Source organism: Hylobates moloch, unplaced genomic scaffold (assembly GCF_009828535.3).
Source record: "Hylobates moloch isolate HMO894 unplaced genomic scaffold, HMol_V3 SCAFFOLD_5, whole genome shotgun sequence".
Lineage (NCBI taxonomy): Eukaryota > Metazoa > Chordata > Mammalia > Primates > Hylobatidae > Hylobates > Hylobates moloch.
This window is the reverse complement of record NW_026652280.1, coordinates 20,582,442-20,603,493: the sequence shown is the minus strand read 5'-3', so window position 1 is coordinate 20,603,493 and position 21,052 is coordinate 20,582,442. Positions and strand designations below refer to the sequence as shown.

At 42.2% G+C, this 21,052-nt stretch overlaps 1 protein-coding gene across 1 annotated transcript in view; it reads left to right on the top strand.

The window, feature by feature from the left end:
* The window catches only part of LOC116467778 (O-acyltransferase like protein), a 73,756-nt gene that overhangs the window by 7,925 nt on the left and 44,779 nt on the right, over window positions 1–21,052 (top strand). The window contains 2 exon segments of the mRNA XM_032151465.1: window positions 14,809–14,948; window positions 16,562–16,640. Coding sequence (XP_032007356.1) covers window positions 14,809–14,948; window positions 16,562–16,640 — 219 coding nt within the window.

Here is a 21,052-nt window from a genome sequence, read left to right as displayed (position 1 = left end):
TTCCATGAGGATGGAGAAGAGATTGGGGTGATGCCTCCTGGCCTAGGGCTGCTGGCAACCTCTAGAAGCTAGGAGAGCATGGAACTGGTTCTTCCTTGGAGCCTCCAAAGGGAACCAATGCTTCTCAGCCCTTGATTTCAGATTTCTAGTCCCCAGAACTGTAAGATAATACATCTCTGTTGTTTTAAGCCACCCAGTTTGCGGAAAATTCTGAAGACAGCACTAGCAAACTATTACAAAGAACTGTGTATTAATGCCTCTCAAATACACTCTAGAATCAAAATCAAAAGCATGCATTTATCATCCAGAATGGGGGCGGGGGAGGCGGGAAAGGAAAGCACTGTGTCTCAGGTAGGTCCAGGGACTCATTTTCCTTGAGATGTAGCAGAGCCTTTTTTTTTTCTTTTTTTTTTTTGAGGAGTCTCATTCTGTCGCCAGGCTAGAGTGCAGTTGCACGATCTCAGGTCACTGCAACCTCTACCTTACCGGTTCAAGTGATTCTCCTGCCTCAGCCTCCCAAGTAAGCTGGGACTACAGGTGCACACAACCACACCTGGCTCATTTTTGTATTTTTTCTAGTAGAGATGGGGTTTTGCCACGTTGGCCAGGCTGGTCTTGAACTCCTGACCTCAGGCGACCTGCCTGCCTTGGCCTCCCAACGTGCTGGGATTACAGGTGTGAGCCACCCTGCCTCGCCTCAGAGCATTTTCTTAAAGTGCACCCGGTCCGTGTGTGTCTACAGCAGAGGACTTGCAGGGGAAGCTACTGGTGTGGAATTTTAACTTTGCTGGGCAGATCCTGGCTCCTCCCCAGGTTTCATGTGATTGCTGCATTTTGCTGTACTTGATTCCTTTGGGACAGAATGAGGAGGGAGGAAGGGAGGCCTCTGGATCCCAAGCAGCCTGCAGGGCTTTTCATTTCCTGTCTCTCTAATCTCATCACATTCTTGAAATTGTCCCCAAGCAGCTACTTCTGCTCTGAGACATTCTTAACCCTTCAAGTCCCTCTTCCCTGGTTCCTATACCAAGACCTGAGCCCACCCTGATGGCCAGGGCACTGAGCTTTCTACTCGGGTCACTTGCTCCCTTTGGCTTCCTCGTTTCCCTCCTGGAGTGCTTATTTCATGTTTCTAGTCCGTGTGCCTCATCTTCTCTCCTGGAAGCCAAGGCCACGGCTGATGCCTTGTTGGAGGCACGGGTCTGCAGGCAGACACTGAATGGACCAGCACCCATCACAGGACCCTGGCCAAGCCTGGGTCCCCTGTCGCCAGGGCAGGTCTGGTCATCTTGATTTTCAGTCTCTGAATGTTGCCTCTTTTCCCGCCCAGCTGTTAGTCTGGAGGGCATTTTACTCAAGGCCAGACCCTCTCCTGGTGCTAGAGCAAGGGACGGAAAAGATGCTGAAATGAAGCAAATGTTAAGATAAAGGGTGAAATTGGGCTTCACTGAAATTCCGGGTTCACTGGATACCAAATATCCATGCTGCGGTAGACTGAAACAGGGTCCCCCAAAAGACATCCCAATTCCTGGAGCCTGTGAATGTTACCTTATATGGAAACAGGGTCTCTGCAGAGATGATTAAATTAAGGATCTTAAAATGTGGGGGTTGTCCTGGATTATCCAGGTGGGCCCTAAATGCAGCTCCATGTATCCTTAGAAGAGAGAGACAGGCCGGGCACAGTGGCCCACGCTGGTAATCCCAGCACTTTAGGAGGCTGAGGCAGGTGCATCACTGAAGGTCAGGAGTTCGAAACCAGTCTGGCCAACATGATGAAACCTCATCTCTACTATAAATACAAAAATTAGCCAGGCATGGTGGCAGGTGCTTGTAATCCCAGCTACTTGGGAGGCAGAGGCAGGAGAATTGCTTGAACCTGAAAGGTAGAGGTTGGAGTGAGCTGAGATTGTGCCACTGCACTCTAGCCTGGGTGACAGTGAGACTTCATCTCAAAAAAAAAAAAAAAAAAAAAAAAAAAAAAAAAAAAAAAAAAAAAAAAGGGAGACAGGAGGAAATATGCATCCACCACACAGGCACACGCAGATGATGTGACCACAGAGGCAGAGTTTGGAATGCTGTGGCCACAATCCAAGGGAGGCTGGCAGCTGGAGGAAGGAAAGAACAGATTCTTCCCTGCAGCCTCCACAAGGAGTGCAGCCCTTGCTAATGCCTTGGTTTCAGTCCAGTCTTATTTATTTTGGATTTCTGGCCTCCAGAACTGTGAGAACATAAATTTCTATTGTTTTAAGCCATGAAATCTGTGGTAATTGTTACAGTAGCCACAAGAAATTAATATGCATGCTATTCTTGTTCTTTTGGTCTAAGGTTGATAGCTGACCAGACACAAGGGGGACTGCCAGGAAGTGTCTAAGTGCCTGTCTTGGGAACTAGGCTGTGAAATGGAGAGCACGTTCAGCTCTTTCTTTTACCACAAGGAATCTCTAGCACCAGATAGTTAGCATTTTACTGTATGCCCTGTATCATCAACTATAAGGCAAGGACTATTCTCGTTTTTAAAAATCTCCAGTGTAACAGCAATCTGCTAGGTGCTTAATAAAAGCTTCAAGGTCATAATTCCTTTCAGGATTTGTTTCTGGCCCGGCATTCCAGAAGCTTCCACTGCCTTCAGCTTCATGATTGTCAATGCATATTTAAAAACTTAAGACTGTAGACCAAGCTCTCCTTTTTCCTCTATTCAAACCCAGAAATTATTCAGCTGTGCATTTTAATATCCACATTTCATTGCCACCAAGTGAGAAAGAAAATTTGCCTGCCAATTAGCACAGAATTGAAATAAGTTGTTTTTAATCTTTTGAAAATGAAACTTGGAACAACTGCCATATGATTTGACGTAGCAAGTGCGATTAATCATTCATTTATTCTATTTCTCCCTCCCATGACAATCACAATGTATTTTGATTTGGAGGGTGCCCGTGCCCTGGCATCTCTTAGGTCCTTGACAGAAGCTAATTAAGCATTAGTTTGGAAAAGGGCAACTTGTCCATTTGAATTCATACTCAGAAAGGAAGCAAATGCAATTTGAAAATTTGCGTAGCAAATAATATTAGCTCAGCTAGACAATCATAAATGCAATGAGTTTAGAAAGCAAATACCAACTGGAAAGAAAACAAGAATCTTCTCAAATGAAGAATGAGATATTCTTCATGTGCCCTTCAGGATTTACCTAAGGAGGGAGACAGCCTCAGTTTTCACATCTCTTTTGTTTCTGTCTGCTTCAAGGCTTATGGTTCCGGACCCTTTCTTACACTTTAGGCTACAGAATTGGGGCTACTCCGTGACAGAAAAGGGGATTTGAAAATCATTTAGTCTGTTACAGGCCGGGCGTGGTAGTGGCTCATGCCTGTAATCCCAGCACTTTGAGAGGCCGAGGCAGGTGGATCACTTGAGGTCAGGAGTTTGACACCAGCCTGGCCAACATGGAGAAACCTCATCTCTACTAAAAATACAAAAATTAACTGGATGCGGTGGTGCACGTCTGTAATCCCAACTACTTGGGAGGCTGAAGCACGAGAGTCGCTTGAACCCAGGAAGCGGAGGCTGCAGTGAGCCAAGATCGTGCCACTGCACTCCAGCCTGGGTGGACAGCAAGATTGTCTCAAAAAAAAAAAAAAAAAAAATTTAGTCTGTTACAGTAAATGCATCCAGTTTTTTGTTATTGTTTTGTTTTTCTGACACAAGGAGGACTTCAAAATGTCTCTGTGGAGCTGGATTTTGGGCATTTGAACTTAGATTTTTTAAAATTTAATTTGATTCAGCAAATGTTCACTGAGCTCCTGCTCTGAGAGATACATGAAGACACAGCATCTCCTCCCTCCCCTCACCATGGGAGACAGACAGGTACGCAGTGACAACATACCTTTAAGTGTGACGTGTAAGCAAGAATCTGGAATGCTTCTTAGGGAAAAACATCCTTCAGCCTAGACTTAAAGGATGACTCAACATTTGCCAGGCAGATGGAAAGGAGGAACATTCCAAGCTTAAAGACAGCGTCGCCTGGTGCGTTCTGTATCTCGGAGCAGAGGAAATGAGCGTGGGTTGGGAGGACGAGACCAGAGGGCCAAGCGAGGTTACGAAGGGCCTTTTAAACCATACGCAGGAGTCTGGAATTAATCCTAAAAGTCAGAGCAGGCAAGCCTGGCTGCTCATTAAAATCACCTGGGACATTCTGAAAACAAAGCTGAAGCCTCACCCCTGACCAATTAAGTCATTCTTTGTGGGGGTGGAGCCTGGGCGTGAGGATTTTTTTTTTTTTAAATGTCTCAGGTGATTCGAATGCCCACCAGAATTCCCACCAGAGCTGAGAATCACAGCTCTAGCTAAGGGGTCTGCAAAGTTTTTCCCTAAAGGGCCTGATAGTAAATATTTTCAGCTTTGTCAGCGATAGGGTCTCTCTTACAGCTACTCCACCCTGCCATTTTGTGGGAGAGCAGCTGTGACAATATGTAAACGAATGAGCATGGCCATATTAAAAATAAATTTTCTTAAAAGACAAGCAGGGTGGCCGGGCGCAGTGGCTCATGCCTGTAATCCCAGCACTTTGGGAGGCCGAGGCGGGGGGATCACGAGGTCAGGAGTTTGAGACCATCCTGGCTAACACGGTGAAACCCCATCTCTACCTAAAATACAAAATAAAATTAGCTGGGCATGGTGGCGGGCGCCTGTAGTCCCAGCTACTTGGGAGGCTGAGCCAGGAGAATGGCGTGAACCCAGGAGGCGGAGCTTGCAGTGAGCTGAGATTGTGCCACCGCACTCCAGCCTGGGTGACAGAGCGAGACTCCATCTCAAAAAAAAAAAAAAAGACAAGCAGGGTTATAGTTGGCCAACCCCTACTCTAGATGATGGGATGACATTAAGAATTTAAGAAGTGTATTGATTCAAATTTTCACAGATTACATACATAATACATGAATTTGTTCACACTGTAAATGAATCTAAATAATGCAGACAAAGTTCAAGGCCTTTTTATTCCCTCATTCAAATACCAGTCCCTTTCCTAGATAATAAGTGTTATCAATGAGGTATAAATTTTTCTAGAATTTTCTCCTTCCTCTTTTTGGTATGTACTAGAAAGACATAATTTTGTTTTGTAAGTTTAAAAAATATGTTTATTGTTTTTGCCAGGCACGGTGGCCTGTAATCTGGCACTTTGGGAGGCCAAGGTGGGAGGATCACTTGAGTCCAGGAGTCTGAGATCAGCTCAGGCAACATAATGTATAGACCCTGTCTATACAAAAATTAAAAAACAAAATTAGCTGGGTGTAGTGGTGTGTGCCTGTAGTCCTAGCGACTCAGGAGGCTGAGGTGGAAGGATCGCTTAAGACTGGGAGGTCAAGGCTGTAGTGAGCTGAGATCATACCACTGCACTCCAGCCTGGGTGACAGAGCAATGTTCTCTCTCTCTCTCTCTCTCTCTATATATATATATATACACACATATGTGTATATATACGTATATGTATATATACATGTATATACGTATATATGTGTGTGTATATGTATATATGTGTATATATATGTACACATATATGTATATATGTATATAGGTATATATGTACACATATATGTATATATGTATATATACGTATATATGTGTGTGTATATGTATATGTGTATATATGTACACATATATGTATATATACATATATACACATATATATACACACACACACACATATATATAGGACACAGTCTGTGTCCAATTTTTTGCCATTACAAGAATTACTGCCACAAGCATCTTGCAATGTGTGCTCATGTGTGTATCCCTGGGGCAGATTCTGAGACGTTGACTTGCTGGGTCACTGTGCTTAGCAGTTAGAAAGGAGTCTTTGGTTAAACCCCAGACACGGACTCCGGCAAACTTCAACATAAAGGAAAGCTATTGGCGAAGTATGGGGCAGCTCAGAGGAGGGAGGGAAAGGCCAAACACCTGCTTCCTGGCAGATGAGTGGAGCCCAAGCTTGGCTTTGGGCCCTGTCTAACTTCACTAAAGTCCTGGCAGAGGGTTGACCGTGTGTCACAGTGATGAGGAGTAAGGCTGAGTGTGGCTTCCAGGGATCCCTTTGGGCTCTCTAATGAGAGGACAGACCACCTTGATTTTTTGGTCAAGATTGTGCACAGTTGGGGAGTGTTATTCTCTAAAAGAAAATCTAGTTGCTTACTAAGAAGAGAGAATGGCTTCCAGGAGACCAAAAAAATTTCTTCAGGCAGGGTGTAGTGGCTCACTCCTGTAATCCCAGCATTTTGGGAGGCTGAGGCAGGTGGATTGCTTGAGCTCAGAAGTTCAAGACCAGCCTGAGCTACATCGCAAAACCTCATTTCTATCAAAATAAATAAATAAATTTATTCATATTCTTACTGTCTTAGTTCATTTTCTGCTGCTGTAACAGAATATCATAGACTGGGAAATTTATAAAGAAAAGGGATTTGTTTTCTCACAGTTCTGGAGGCTGGGAAGTCTAAGAGCATGGTGTTGGCATCTGGTAAGGGACTTTGTGCTGTGTTATCCCGCAGTGGAAGGTGGAAGGGTAAACGAGAGAGAAAGCATAAGGAACCAGGCTAGCTTTTATAATAACCCACTCTCTACACAAGTGACCCAGTCCTGCAATAATGACATTAGTCCATTATTAAGTCTCTTATTAGGCCTAATGAGCTCTTATTAGACCTCACCTTCCAATACTGGTACAATGGGGACTCAGTTTCCAACACATGAATTTTGGGGGAGACAGTCAAACCATGACACTCATCAACACTTAATTGTGTTAACTTTAAAAATTTTAACCAATACAGTAAGTAGAAAAGAGTGGTATCTAATTGTTGTTCACTGGCAAGGCTGAACAGCTTTCTCATATTTATTAGTCAGTTGGATTTCCTTCTCCAAGGGTTTCCTGTTCATATCTTTTGTGGATTTTAAATTAGTTTGACTTTTTAAAAATGTTTGCTTTGTGCCGGGCACAGCGGCTCATGCCTGTAATCTCAGCACTTTGGGAGGCCGAGGCAGGTGGATCGTGAAATCAGGAGTTTGGGACCAGCCTAGCCAACATGGTGAAACCCCGTCTCTACTAAAAATATAAAAATTAGCTGGGTGTGGTGGTGCACGCCTGTAATCCCAGCAACTTGGGAGGCTGAGGCAGGAGAATTGCTTGAACCTGGGAGGTGGAGGTTGCAGTGAGCCGAGATTGCGCCACTGCACTCCAGCCTGGGCGACAGAGCGAGACTCTGCCTCAAAAAAAAAAAAAAAAAGTTTGCTTTGTAAGGGTTCTTTATATGTTCTGAATGCAATTCTTTATCTAAGTTATAAATATGGTGACTGTGTTCTCTCCTTACCTTTTAACTACGTTCTTGGTGCCTTGAAGAGTTTAAAGGAGGGAAGGGACATGGTCAGTCTTGTGATTCAGCTCAGTCTAGAAGATCACTGATGGCTATAAACGGCCAAGTTGGACACCAGCTCTAATGTTCTGAGTGTGGTGAGAAACAAGGAGACTCAAACTCATTGGAAGAAAAATGGGAGGGTCAGTAATTCTTATTCCAGCAAAAACCTGGAATAATGAAAACCTATGGAAAAGAGGTCACTGATAACCAGCACCCACTGGCTGAGCCCAAGAGGTCTGATGCAGTGGAATTGGCCAAAGAAGAGGCGAGGGCTCCTGTCAAAAGCCAGTTAACCCGGTGAACTCAGCAAGTACTGTTCGTCAAGTTAGGACCAGGAGGTTTTCAAAATAACATATTCCTTTTTTTTTTTTTTTTTGAGACAGAGTCTCTCTCTTTCTCAGGCTTGAGTGCAGTGGTGTGATCATGGCTCAGTGCTGCCTTGACCTTCCCTGGTGAGGTAATCTTCCCACCTCAGTCTCTCGAGTAGCTGGGACTACAGGTGCAAGCCACCACGCCTGGCTAATTTTTTGTATCTTTTGTAGAGAGATGGGGTTTTGCCACATTGCCCAGAGTGGTCTTTAGCTTGTGGGCGCAAAGCGATCCACCCGCCTAAGCCCCCAAAAGTGCTGGGATTATAGGCATGAGCCACCGCACTCGGCCTACGTAGTTCCTTTTTTTTTTTTTAAAGCACACATGTAAGCAAAATGCAGTTCCTTCAACCTGATTTCCAGACTAAATCTCAGAAATCCAACTGTAGTAGTTAAGACAGAAATGTAGGAGGAGCTGGGTCATTTCACAAGCTCTATTGGGGTTTTCTCCCCACTCCTTCTAAGGAATACTATTATCTTTAGTTATGTCTAAGAATCTATATTCCAAACTGACAAGTAAAAACTGCGTCCTTGTGTCTATTTGAAAGAGTAAGAGGTTATGAATTCAGCTTAAACTGGGTTTGAACACACAGCTCTAATTCTTGCTAGCAATTAAAAGGAGGTAGGTTTATGTTGTTGTGTATATTACTTATCATTTCTGAGCCTCAGTTTTCTCACTTCTACTACCCTTTACTGGTAATGTGACCTTGAGTGAGTGACGTGACCTCCCTGTGCCTCAGTTTCCATATCTGTAAAATGGGGACTATAATGATTACTTAGCTCATAGCGTTACACAGTTGTGTGAGAGTTAAATGAGACAATGGACAGAAAGCAACTCAAAACATGCTTGGCACACACTAGGGCCTACATGTTAGTTGTTACTGTTACTGATGTCAAAACTGTGAGAAGCCTTTAGGGTCCTGAAGGTTGTCACCCGGTATGTAGGGTGTGTGTGTGTCTGTGTGTCTGTGTGTGCATTTGTATGTGTGCAAGTGTTACTGCCTACACAGTGGTCCTCAAAGTGTGCATCCGTATCACATGAGAACTTGATAAAACACAAGCTCAGGCACATGTTATACCTACTGAATCAGAAACTCTGGTTTTGGGGCCCAGCATTCTGTGTTTTACCAAGCCTGCAGGGACACTGAAGCACACTAGCCTATGAAAACCGCAGGCCACCATTGCCCCTGAGAAAGAAATCCACAGTTGCAGCCAGGGTAGCCTCTGTCCCAAGCATTCGCGGCAGGGCAGGGCTCTGATCCCACTCTCCTGCCCCTTCTTCTGCCTCCCTGGGGTTAGGGGCTAACCAATATTCCTGGTCATTCACTCATTCACCCTTCTGCCCTCTGCCTTCTGCCCTCTTTCTTCCCTAAGAAGCTGGGGGATCACAGTCGCAGGAGATTATGTCTTCTTGGCGCTGCTTCTTTCAAATAATTTGAGGGAAAATTCCAGACTGAGAGAGTTGCTTGGTAGGGCTGGAATTGCCGCTGATTCTGCGTGCCAGGTTTTCTGCCCGCCAGGTTTTCTGCCCTGAGGGTCGTGCTCTCTTCTTTACACTCTTTAAATTTCTGAGGTGGCACACACTCTGGGGGTTGGGCTGTCACATGTTCTTAAACACACACACTTCACCAGAGTGTAAGAGTGCACAAGCAAAAACTCCCAAATCCTTGAGGAGCAGGCACATAAAAGAGGGACATTGAATTGAATAAACATGTGTACTATGTGAAGCTGAATGATTGGAACAGGTGGGTCATCAGGAATTTTAAAAAGCACAATAAATATAATCAGAGATAAGGGAAAATATGACTGATACAAAGCACGAAAAAAAAACCATGAAAAGTCAAGAGGAACAGTTGAAATTAAAACAAAATTGATGGGATAGATAGTAAGATGGATAGAGGCCAAGAAAAATTAGTGAGCTGGAAGATCAGTTTGAAGATCTCTCAAAACAGTGCAGAAAAGGATAAAGAGATATGAAGGTAAAAGAAAAACCAAAGAATATTGAGGCTAAAGGTGCCAACAGTTGGATAATAGAAACCAAAAGGAGAAATGTAACAAAGCAAACGGAAGGAAGGCAATATTTGAATGCATAATGACAATACTTTCTGTGGAATTAAAGGAAGATTAAAAATATCAGATTGAAAGGGTTTACAGCACGCTAAAACAAATAAAGAAAATTTACACCTGACTACGTGTCAGTAGAAATAAAATTAAGAATATTAAAAGCAATGAGGAAATTCTAAAAACTTCTGGAGAGAACAGCAATCAGATTGACATCAGACTTCAAAATGACAGAAGAAAAGCTGAAAAAGAAACCTTCTCTGTGTGGAAACAAATATTATATTACCAGCTAACTCTGTAAAAGAAAGAAAGTGTACTGGAAAGTTGTACACACACACACACACACACACACACACACACACTTAGAGCTGAATGATAATGAAAACACCAGAGGTCAAAATTTAGATGCAGATTTAGCAGTACTTAGAGGGAAATTCCTAGCTCTCAATACATGTTATAAGGACACAAGAAAGGCTGAAAACATGAACTAAGCAATCAACTCAATACATTTATAAAAGACAAACAGATCGATCTCAAAGAAATAATAAGGACATAATAAAAATAAGGTCAGACCAGCCTGGCCAACACAGTGAAACCCCGTCTCCACTAAAAACACAAAAATTGGCTGGGCATGGTGGCGGGTGCCTGTAATCCCAGCTACTCGGGTGGCTGAGGCAGAGACTTGCTTGAACCTGGGAGGCAGAGGTTGCAGTGAGCTGAGATCGCACCACTGCACTCCAGCCTGGGTGACAGAGTGAGACTCCGTCTCCAAAAAAAAAAAAAGATGATTTTTGGTACTTGCATTTCCTGGAAGGAGGAGCCTGCCATGCCACACAGAGCCACCTGGGGAAGCATATGGTTGGCCAGGAGGCAGGAGGGTGAAGGAGAAGCATAGGTCACTGCCTTTATCAGGGTTTCTACAGGGAAGCCAGGCAGAGCAGGGTGAACAGTGCAGGACTGGCTGGTTTGAATACTGTAGGTGGCCTCTGGGTAACATGGGTGATCTCAGATTGTCTGGCACCTGGCCCTGGGGTGCTTTAGGGCAGAGGAACATTGACTTGGTGTGTGAGAGTTTGATAAAGGCGATAGCTGGGGTCATGGGCTCTGGATTGATTCATTTGCGTGTTAATGGTATGCTCTTAGGATGAGCCTTTGCTCCTTCTAAGAATTGGGTAGCCATGGGAGGGGCAGTCTCTTCTCAGTCAGCGAGGCCACACATATCAGAGCTTCACAAATACAGAAAATAAGAAAATATAGTTAACACAATTGAGTGATGAATGAGTCAATGCCAAATAGACAAATATAAAATCTATGAAAACACAGAACAAGAAGGGTTTCACATATCTTTCATCCAGTTTTCCCCAATTGTGTCAAACATAATTATAGCATTTTTTTTTTTTTTTGAGACAGGGTCTCGCTCTGTCACCCAAGCTGGAGTGCAGTGGTGTAATCTCAGCTCATTGCAACCTCTGCCTCCTGGGCTCAAACAATCCTCCTACCTCAGCCTCCTGAGCATCTGGGGCTATAGGCACGTACCACCATCCTTGGCTATTTTTTTTTTTGTATTGTAGAGACAGGGTTTCACCATGTTGCCCCAGCTGGTCTCGAACTTGAGCGATCCACCTGTCTTGGCTTCCCAAAGTGGAATTACGGGTGTGAGCCACCTCGCCTGACCTATAGCACAATATTTTTTTAAAAGGAAATTGACGTTGATGTAATCTGTGGATATAGTTCTATGTCATTATGGCATGTGTAGATTTACGTAAGCCACACTCCAACCAAGATTCAGAACAATTTCATCACTAGAACGTTCTCCTTTGTGTTACATCTTTACAGCCATATATAACCCACTCCCCTCAACATCACTAACCCTAGCAACCAATAATCGTTACAGCTGTTCCTGAAAGCAAAAAAGTGTGAAAGCTGCCCAACGCACTTTGTAAATTTGATTATAACTTTAATTCCAAAACTAGAAGAGGAAAAAAGAAGTGGTACAAGGATTAGAGAGGGAGAAATAAAACTGCGGATCTAGTAAGAAAGTTCAGCAAATTCACCAAATATCAGAACAAATTATAAAAATCAATAGCATATTTCTATGTCAGCAACAATCAATTAGAAAATATAAACTGAAGGCCGGGCACGGTGGCTCACGCTTGTAATCCCAGCACTTTGGGAGGCCGAGGCGGGCGGATCACGAGGTCAGGAGATCGAAACCATGGTGAAACCCCGTCTCTACTAAAAATACAAAAAAAATTAGCCAGGCGTGGTGGCGGGTGCCTATAGTCCCAGCTACTCAGAGAGGCTGAGGCAGGAGAATGGCGTGAACCTGGGAGGTGGAGCTTGCAGTGAGCCGAGATTGCGCCACTGCACTCCAGCCTGGGAGACAGAGCAAGACTCCGTCTCAAAAAAAAAAAAAAAAAAAGAAAATATAAACTGAAAATAAAATACCACAGAAAATAGCCAACTCTACTCTATTTAGGAGTTGTTTTATATAATCTGTTTTAAATTTACCAAGGAAAAAAAAGTAAAATTATAAGGACACAAAAAGATTTGCATAAATAGCATGGTCTCCAATGATGGCTTGGTATAAAAATAATGTCAATTCTTCCTCAACATTAATGTATAAATTCAAAGCAATTTTAAGTCAATAGTCTAGCTGGATGTTTTGAGGAACTCAGCAAATTTTTTTCTGAAATTTGTATACATGATTAATTGTCCACAACTAACTAGATCCACTTTAAAAAAAAACAAACAAAAAAAAACTAAAGGCAGAATACCTGATATAATACAAATCCATAATAATAAAAGCCATATGGTTTTGTTTGTTTATGCTTATTTATGTCTTTTTTTCCTTCATTTAAAAAATTCATTTCCTTTCATCTTTCTTCATCTCTTCCTTTCCCTTTGTCAAATTCCCCTCATTCCATGTATGTGTGCTGTGTATCCTCTCATTTGTAGGTGTTCTTGTTTTGTGTATGTGTATTTGCCATATGTATTAATGGTTTTATGCTTCCACTCTCCTTCTGTTTTTATATATGTCATACAGTGCTACATTTTTACAATTTTATATGTATGTAGTCCAGTGCTAGAATCAGGGCTGGCTCCAGGGCATGCAATTCCTGCAGTCACACAGGGACCTACTCTTAAAAGAGCCTCATACTTGGCTGAAGTGTGATTTGCTGTCATCATCTTCAAATTCTTAACCATTTTTAAACAAGGGGCCCTGCATTGTCATTTTGCGTTGGCCCTACATGCTCTGTAGTCAGTGTCATCTCAGATAAACAAAATAAACCAGAGAGCTCAGAGGCAGATCCATGTATATATGAGACTTGGATATAAGAAGAAACTTGCTCCATGAATCCATGATGAAAGGGAAAACTATTTAGAGGTGGTTTTGGGATAACTGGCCTACCTTTTGGAGGGAAAAAAAAATGCACCATGACTCAGATGGATTAAAGACTTAAATACAAAATGTAGAACTATAAAGATGGTAGGAGGTAATATTAGAAAATCCTTTTGTGACCTACGAATGGGGAAGAATTTCTTAGGAAAACACCAAAAGCACAATCGATAAGCAAAATATTGGTGGATTTCATGATACCAAAAGTATGGGTTTCTGTTCAATGAAAGACTCCACGGAAAAGCCAACTGACAGATAACTGCCAGAGTGTCTACTTCCAATGACTCAGACAGACAGAATCAAGATATAGAATAATAAGCAGCTCTGGCAAACCAAAAAGAAAAAAATCTATAAAAAATTGGCAAAGGACACATGGGTTCAGAAGAAAACATTTAAATGACTGATTAATCAATAAAAATACCCTGGCTCATTTGTAATTAGATAAGTGAAAATTAAACCAGTAATTAAATATCATTTTATATCCATTAACTGCCAAAAATTAAAAAGCTAACCAGTACAAAGCAAAACAGAAAAAAAAAAAAAGAGCCAGCATCCCTGGGGAATATAGATTGAAGGAGTCCCTCTAGCAAGTAATCTGGCTGGATTAACACAGACTAAGTATTTGCGTGCCTTATCATTCAGCAATTCCACTCACAGGTAGAATCTGAGCTCCATCTTCACGTTGCTCTATAAAGGGACACATATAAGGATGATCACTGTGTGTTTCTGTGGGCTGGAGTCATCTATCCATCCATCATCTGGGGAATAGTTAAGTCAAAGGTGGTAATGGATTATTATACAGAAGTTAGTGGCCCTCGACTAGATACACATAAAATTGTAAAAATATAGCACTGTGTGACATATATAGAAACAGAGGGAGAGTGGAAACACAAAACCATTCATACATATGGCAAATACACATACACAAAACAAGAGCACCTACAAATGAGAGGATACACAGCACACATATATGGAGTGAGGGGAATCTGAGAAAGGGAAAGGAAGGGATGAAGAAAGATGAAAGGAAACAATTTTTTTTTAAATGAAGGAATAAAGGCCATAAATAAGCATAAACAAACAAAAAAGACTCTGCAGGACCAGGGCTGAAAATGCCATGAACTGTGGAACTTGATCACTCTAATCTTCCACTCCTAAGTTTAAATGAAAAAAGAAAAAAATTAACTCTCTCTAAAGTAAGGTCCCACAAAACTGGATAAAATTTTTTAAAAACATGAGTATTTTCTCCTGGGTATATGTGGAGGAGAAAGAAAAGCTATCAAATTTTAGTTATACCTTTTCACTTCCCAGAAAGCATTTGTTTTTTAAAAGAAATCAAACTCTTCATCTTTTTCAGCCACTGTTGGCAGACAATGTAATAGCACGAAAATTCACATCATTGTTCTCCCAGCATGTTGAGAGGGACTATGTATGCAAAACATAGGCTCAAAGAGTAGCATCTGACTAGATCTGTTTCTCTTCTTTTTCAGTCATACAAGTTTGATAGATTCAGAAGGTAGAGCTGAGTACCTATCAATTTATTTAAAAGTGACTCCAGAAAGGTAATTCTGCAAACTTCTCTTGCCTTGCAATTCAGTGTATGACTCTCTAGGGAAGCTTGGGAGCAACATTCTCAATGGAAACATGGACAGGCTGGGATCATACAGCGAGTGTCTTTCCACCCATGCTCCCAAGGGGAACTTCTGAGGGCAGTACTGCAAGCTTCATATACTGCAGGTGAGTGTCCTGCACGCTTGCTCTTGCAGGACAAGTGAATGTCATGATATAGAACAAAATACAACTCCATTGATTCCTTTTCTTAATTAAAAAAAAAAATTATTACGATGTTTTGCAAAAAATAAAAACTAAGTTTTAAATACTTGACAGAAACCTGCTCAGCATCTTGAGTGTGGGACATTAAATGACTATTGTTCACAAACCACATAGGACTTGAGATATTCCTTCTACCACATTGTATGGGGCAAGACCTCTGGACAACTTTCACCGGGAATCCAAGGTCAAACACTGGCCAGCAGCTTCTACAGCTTCAAATGCTATTAGCTGTCTTTTTGAGAGCTATTTTGAGTTTGCTGGTAGCTCTCTTCTGCCCTTCTCTGCTGGGGTCCAGTAGGGACTCTCCTCTACTTCAGGTTTTGAGGTCCTTTACCAAAGGACCTCAAAATTTGGATTTGGTCCCAGACCAAATCCCCATTCTGTATCCTTGCTGTCAGGGAACCGCATCATTACTTGGTATGAGGTGGATTAAGTCAAGGAGCTTTAAATGCACTCCTGATTCATCAACAGCTTTTAGAATACCAGAGGCAGGGTGGACTTCCCATTACCCTTAACTCTTTTCTCAGAAACAGAGCTCTAAACATGAATTTGAGGTTATCCTAGCAGATGGGCCATGACTTTTATGAAAACATGACTAAATCAGTTGACCAAGTTTGCAGGGCTATCTTCAAAGCATGTTAATCCTTTTATTGCTCAAGAACAAAACAAACAAACAAAACAAAAACAAAAACAAAAAATAAAACTAGGAACAGCACAGCCTGTTATTAAATACAAAGATAGACTTTATGTGTGTCACACAGTACTAAAGGAAAATTACATTACAAGCTGGCTAATAACAATTGTATAAAGTAACAATAAGAAATCCAAGCTCTCTGATACTAATGCTATAAAATGATCTTAGAATGGTTCGCCATGGAGACAAGGAGATGACCACCTAGCTCCATTTGTCCTGCTGAGGGTTGGGATAATGATTGCTTGAGGGTATTAATCAGTGCATACAAATGTCATTTTCAAAGCAGATTAATGGTTTTGATATTGGAGAAAAAGGTCAGGCCTACACAATCCTCTAAATTATGTGTTTAAAACAATCACCTCAGAATTTTTTATTTATAATTTGATGTTTTCTTTATTGGGACAGGCATTCTAGTTATTGGCTTGATTTGTTAATAAAATCTTTATTTGATACAATGTGTCCTGCCACCAGGAAATGGCAACTTGGAAATTGTATTGAAAATTGCAGGAGATGCAACTCTTAATGACCTCTAATATGGAAGAGAGAGGCAATGGGGCAGATTATCCAAAACTAGTGGTTGCTTTTTAAAGAATCAGCTACAATAAGCCTTGAGGCATTTTTTTTAAATATGCATGTGTCCGATGCTCTGGAAATTCACTTGAACTACTCAGTAATGGGAAAGTCACCTTTTAAGAAGTTAGAACACTCTTCTTCTTTCAACATTCTTCTCTCCCACTCCCAATCTGATTATTTACTTGGGATGATCATGCATATATGTTTTGAATGCCAAAATGAAAGAACATTGTGATGTTGTGTTTCCCAGGATGGGGCTGACTACAGTGTGGGCGTGTGTGTCCCTGATTCTTGTGCTGAAGAGGATGTGACTCTGATGTCTCGGCTGGGTAGGTACAAAAGAATGTCCAGTGAAACTATCATCTCACAGCATAATGTTGGAAAAACCCTAGCTCTTAGAACCAAGAAAGGTAATTCCTTCAGGATTGAACCAACCTTTCATCATGATCAATCTAATAAACTGAGCCTAATGGAGGTTTGAGGGGTTCAGGGGTAAAGATGGTGGAATAGTAATGGAGTAGGTAGGAAGGGAGACAATAAGGAAGAGATAGAGCTGAATCTTTATGTAACAAAAATGTAAAGTTAAACAATCTTTCCTCACCCACCGCTGCCTGGTTAGGCTGAAGAAAGGAGGTGGGTGGTGTTTGGTTTCAGTATTGTGAGTGTTCTGTGCCCTGGCCCATGTGTGGCAATCTGCCACCTGCCATATCCAGAGGCCATTCTGAACGAGGACTGTGTGCGGTCAACATGTTGTAATGGATTAGCGTTAAGAGCCCAGCATTTGATCCTGGTTGTCACCTCCCAGCTGTGTGATCCTGGGCCAATCACTTAATCTCCCCAAGTTTAGTCTCTTCCTCTGTGCAGTGAGGGGTGGCTCTGCATGGCTTTCTCTATGGCCTTCTAATCACTTCTCCCTTAGCTATGCAGAAGGAATACATTTTAGTCTCCACAGAAACCGATTTGACTTCCCCTAAGTCTTTCAAAGTTTTCAAAGCAAGAATTTTAAGCCTAGATTTTTGCCACTGGTGTCTTTTATATTTATTCTGGTCATCCAGAGAAGGACTAACACATACTAAAGTTATACATTATTAGGAGTGAGAAGAACTAACATATAATAAAGTTATACATTATTAAGAGTTCTCCTGTAAAGTATTGATATTGCAGCTAGTTGTCAAAATCTTAAATGGTCCTTTGCATTTGTGACGATTCCTGTAGCTTTGGGTATATTATCTATCTAGCCAGGTATTTCATGTGCTGTTTAAAAAAGCAATAAATCATTGCAAATCAAATTCAAATTTCAATTCTTGTTGGATAAGCCATAAATATCCCAGAAACAAAGATAAATGTGTAGTTATTATTAAATTAGCATTTCAAGTGACTAAGTGACTCTGTAAGTCTAATGAGTTAATAGTCCTTATTATTTAAGAGGTTTGTCAATTAGCCTAATTTCTCAGACTAATGCCAAGCTTTCTAGCCAGAGTTGACATTAGAATAAAATAAAGTATTAGAAATAATTGCCATTGATAAAAAAGATATTTTGAGAAAGAAGCATTCAAAGAGAAACATTCTCTTTGAGGAACCAGGAAAAGAAAACGGCCTGGTTGTTGTGAGCTGAGCTGACGTGGGTGGATGGATTAGGGGAATTCAGTCTTTGCTGCCCAGGCATTTTTCCAGCTCTGGCACAGAGGCAGCAGATAGAAGTTGGAGGTCTTTGCCCAGGGTAAAAGGTTCCCATCTGGAAAGGATTTGTCAGCTATTCCTTAAAGCTCTTTGATGGAGTTGCCAATATTTCCTCTACAGATGTGAGACAACTAGCTCAACAGTACCAGGTGGAAACTGTTTGCACGGACTGCACTCACCCAGAGGAGGGGAGCAGGGAGGGCCGGTCTCATATTGGCTGAGAAAAAAATGCCCCAGTACTGCAGAGGGAGAGCAAGATCCTGGCAGGTCAGGACATAACTGCTTTTGGCCAAAGGCTAGGGCAAAACGCTGCACAGTTGTTGTCATAGAATGTTATAAAATTTCACCCAACAGACTTTACCAGAGTTCCGAAGAATAAAAATATGTAACACCAGAATGCTGAGAGCCTGGATGGAACTTGAATGTGGTGAATATGAAACCCAATTATGGGATATTTTCCTAAAAATCCAGACCCATGCATTTTGGTGTCATTAATAGTCCTTTCCCATTGCTGCTGTAACAAGTGACCACACACTGGGTGGCTTAGAACGACAGAGATTCATTCTCTCGCAGTTCTGGAGGCTAAACCTCTGAAGTCAAGGTGTTGATGAGGTTGGTTCCTTCTGGAGGCTCTGAGGGAGAGTCTGTTCCTTGCCCCACTCCATGTGCCTGGTGGCTGCCAGCAATTCTTGGCACTCCTTGGCTTGTAGCCACATCATTCCAACCTCTAGCTCCACCCACGTGTGGAGTTCTTCCCTGTGTGTCCGAACTTCCCTCGCATAAGGACACCAGTCATGCTGGATTTAGGGCCCACCCTAACCTCATCTTAAAGTTGATTACATCTGCAAAGACCCTATTTCCAAATAAGATCACGTATGCTGTACTAGGAGTTAGGACTTGAACCTTTTTGGAGGACACAGTTCAACCCAAAAGACTACCTAATACCTACTTCCTAGCCTGGCTAGATTATCTGAGTTCCTTTTAACAAAACAGGGAGTTGGGAGGATGGGGACTCACAGCCCCTTAGCTCAGGGCCCTGCTCTTAGCATATGCTTGACAAATGTTAGATAATCTTGCTGAAGTTTAATTGTGAGGCAGAGGCAATCTACCTGGTCACAGGGACCACACGAGAGCTGACAAAGAAGGGGCTTGGGTATTTTTGTTTTGGCTTTGTTTTTTTTGAGACAAGATCTTGCTCTGTCCCCCAGGCTGGAGTGCAGTGGCACAATCATGGCTCATTGCCGCCTCGATCTCCTGGGTCTAAGCAATTCTTCCACCTCAGCCTCCCAAATAGCTGAGATCAGGCATGCACCACCACACCTGGCTAATTTGTAAATGTTTTGTAGAGATGGGGTCTCCTTATGTTGGCCAGGCTGCTCTCAAACTCCTAGAGTCAAGCGATCCTTCTGCCTCGACCTCCCAAAGTGCTGGGATTACAGATGTGAGCCACTGCACCCAGCCTGGGGCTTGTTTTAAAGGTCTGTTTAACACTGAGTTGCATCCGATTTTATCCAGACACAACACTGAAGGGCTGCATATTTCCATTCTTGGGGACTCTAAGTCTAAGACTCACTCACTCTAAGTCTGTCCCATTGGAGACTTCATAACGTTTTATGATGATCACACTGTCCCAGTTTGCAGTGGCCAAAAGCAATGAGTTCCCAGCTGCTTAGCATCAACGTTTAACAGTCCTTTACAATAAGCTTTAAACTGTGCTCTTTCCTATGCTCTATTGGGCTAATTTCACCTTGCTTTGCCTATGAGAATCACTAGGCCTACATAGCAGAACAATGGTGCTAGAAGCACAAGGGAAGATTTTTCTCCTCGAACTCTCTCTTACAGATTCCCTGAGCACCAATGGAGAAAATGGAACTCTTTTAATAGTAACTCCTTGAATTACCCATAGAATTGCCTTTCTGGCTGAGAATTCAAAAGGAATCCAAAACATTTCACAGAATACCATTTTGTGTTCTCAATTCAATTCAGATAATATTTATTGAGCAATTTTCTCTCTGGCCTTTGTATGAGACATCACCTATCTATGCTGGGGAGGAGGGAGGGGATCAAAATGATTGGGAGTACTCGTTTCAAAAAAATGTACAATTTAGTTAGGAAGAAAAGTGTGTGTGCCTGAGCTATTAGGAAACAGTGTCAGGAAAGAGATGTCCAATCTCACATCAAGTGCTGAGGCTGGGCATACAAGCTGGAGGAGCAGAGCCCAGCATGGATAGAGTAAGAGTGGGGAATTTAGACAGGACTTGAGCGGACCTTGTGTTAGTGAAAAGGTCAGGGTGGGGGGCGGTGAGAGGTTGTTGGAAAACAGATTCAACAGAGGTTTCCAATAAAGGTTTCATATTCCCCTTGTAGATCTGGAGTCTAGCACAGCATAGACACTTAAGGCTGATTACTTAAGGCTGATTGGATGTGCGTGGGCTGCCGGTTGTCTTTGTTTACTATGGCAGGATTTAGAGCTGGGCTGTGGTTGATTGACAAAAAAACCAACCAACCAAAACAAAAAAACCAAACCAAAACAAAAACGCCAATCGATTCCTTTAAAATTAGAAATAGAACTTCCAAAGGGAACAGACGTGCGCTGGCTGGTCAGTACACTTCGTTTTCAGTGGAAGAGTTTAGTTTGGATACCCAAATACTAACAGGAAGTAGCTCCGGGGAGCATTGGTTCAGAGCAAATGGAATTGGATTATGAAAAATTCTGCTGCCAGGTCTCCTGTGGGAACCTGCTGGTAACCTAGATCAAGCACCCCAACTCTTGGCGAGGGCTGAGGACACACAGATGACCCTTCCTTCTTGTCTCTACCCTTACCATGCTACAATTAAGAATCACAGTTAATCACATATTATTAGTCTTTCAGCAGCATTTTTGGACATTTCAGAAACCCTTGGGTCACAGACTCATGGGAACCTTGAGGGTTAGAGATGGAAAGGACATTAGAATATATCATGTCCCTTGTGTTTATTGCGGCACTATTTACAATAGCAAAGACTTGGAACCAACCCAAATGCCCACCAATGATAGACTAGATAAAGAAAATGGGGCACA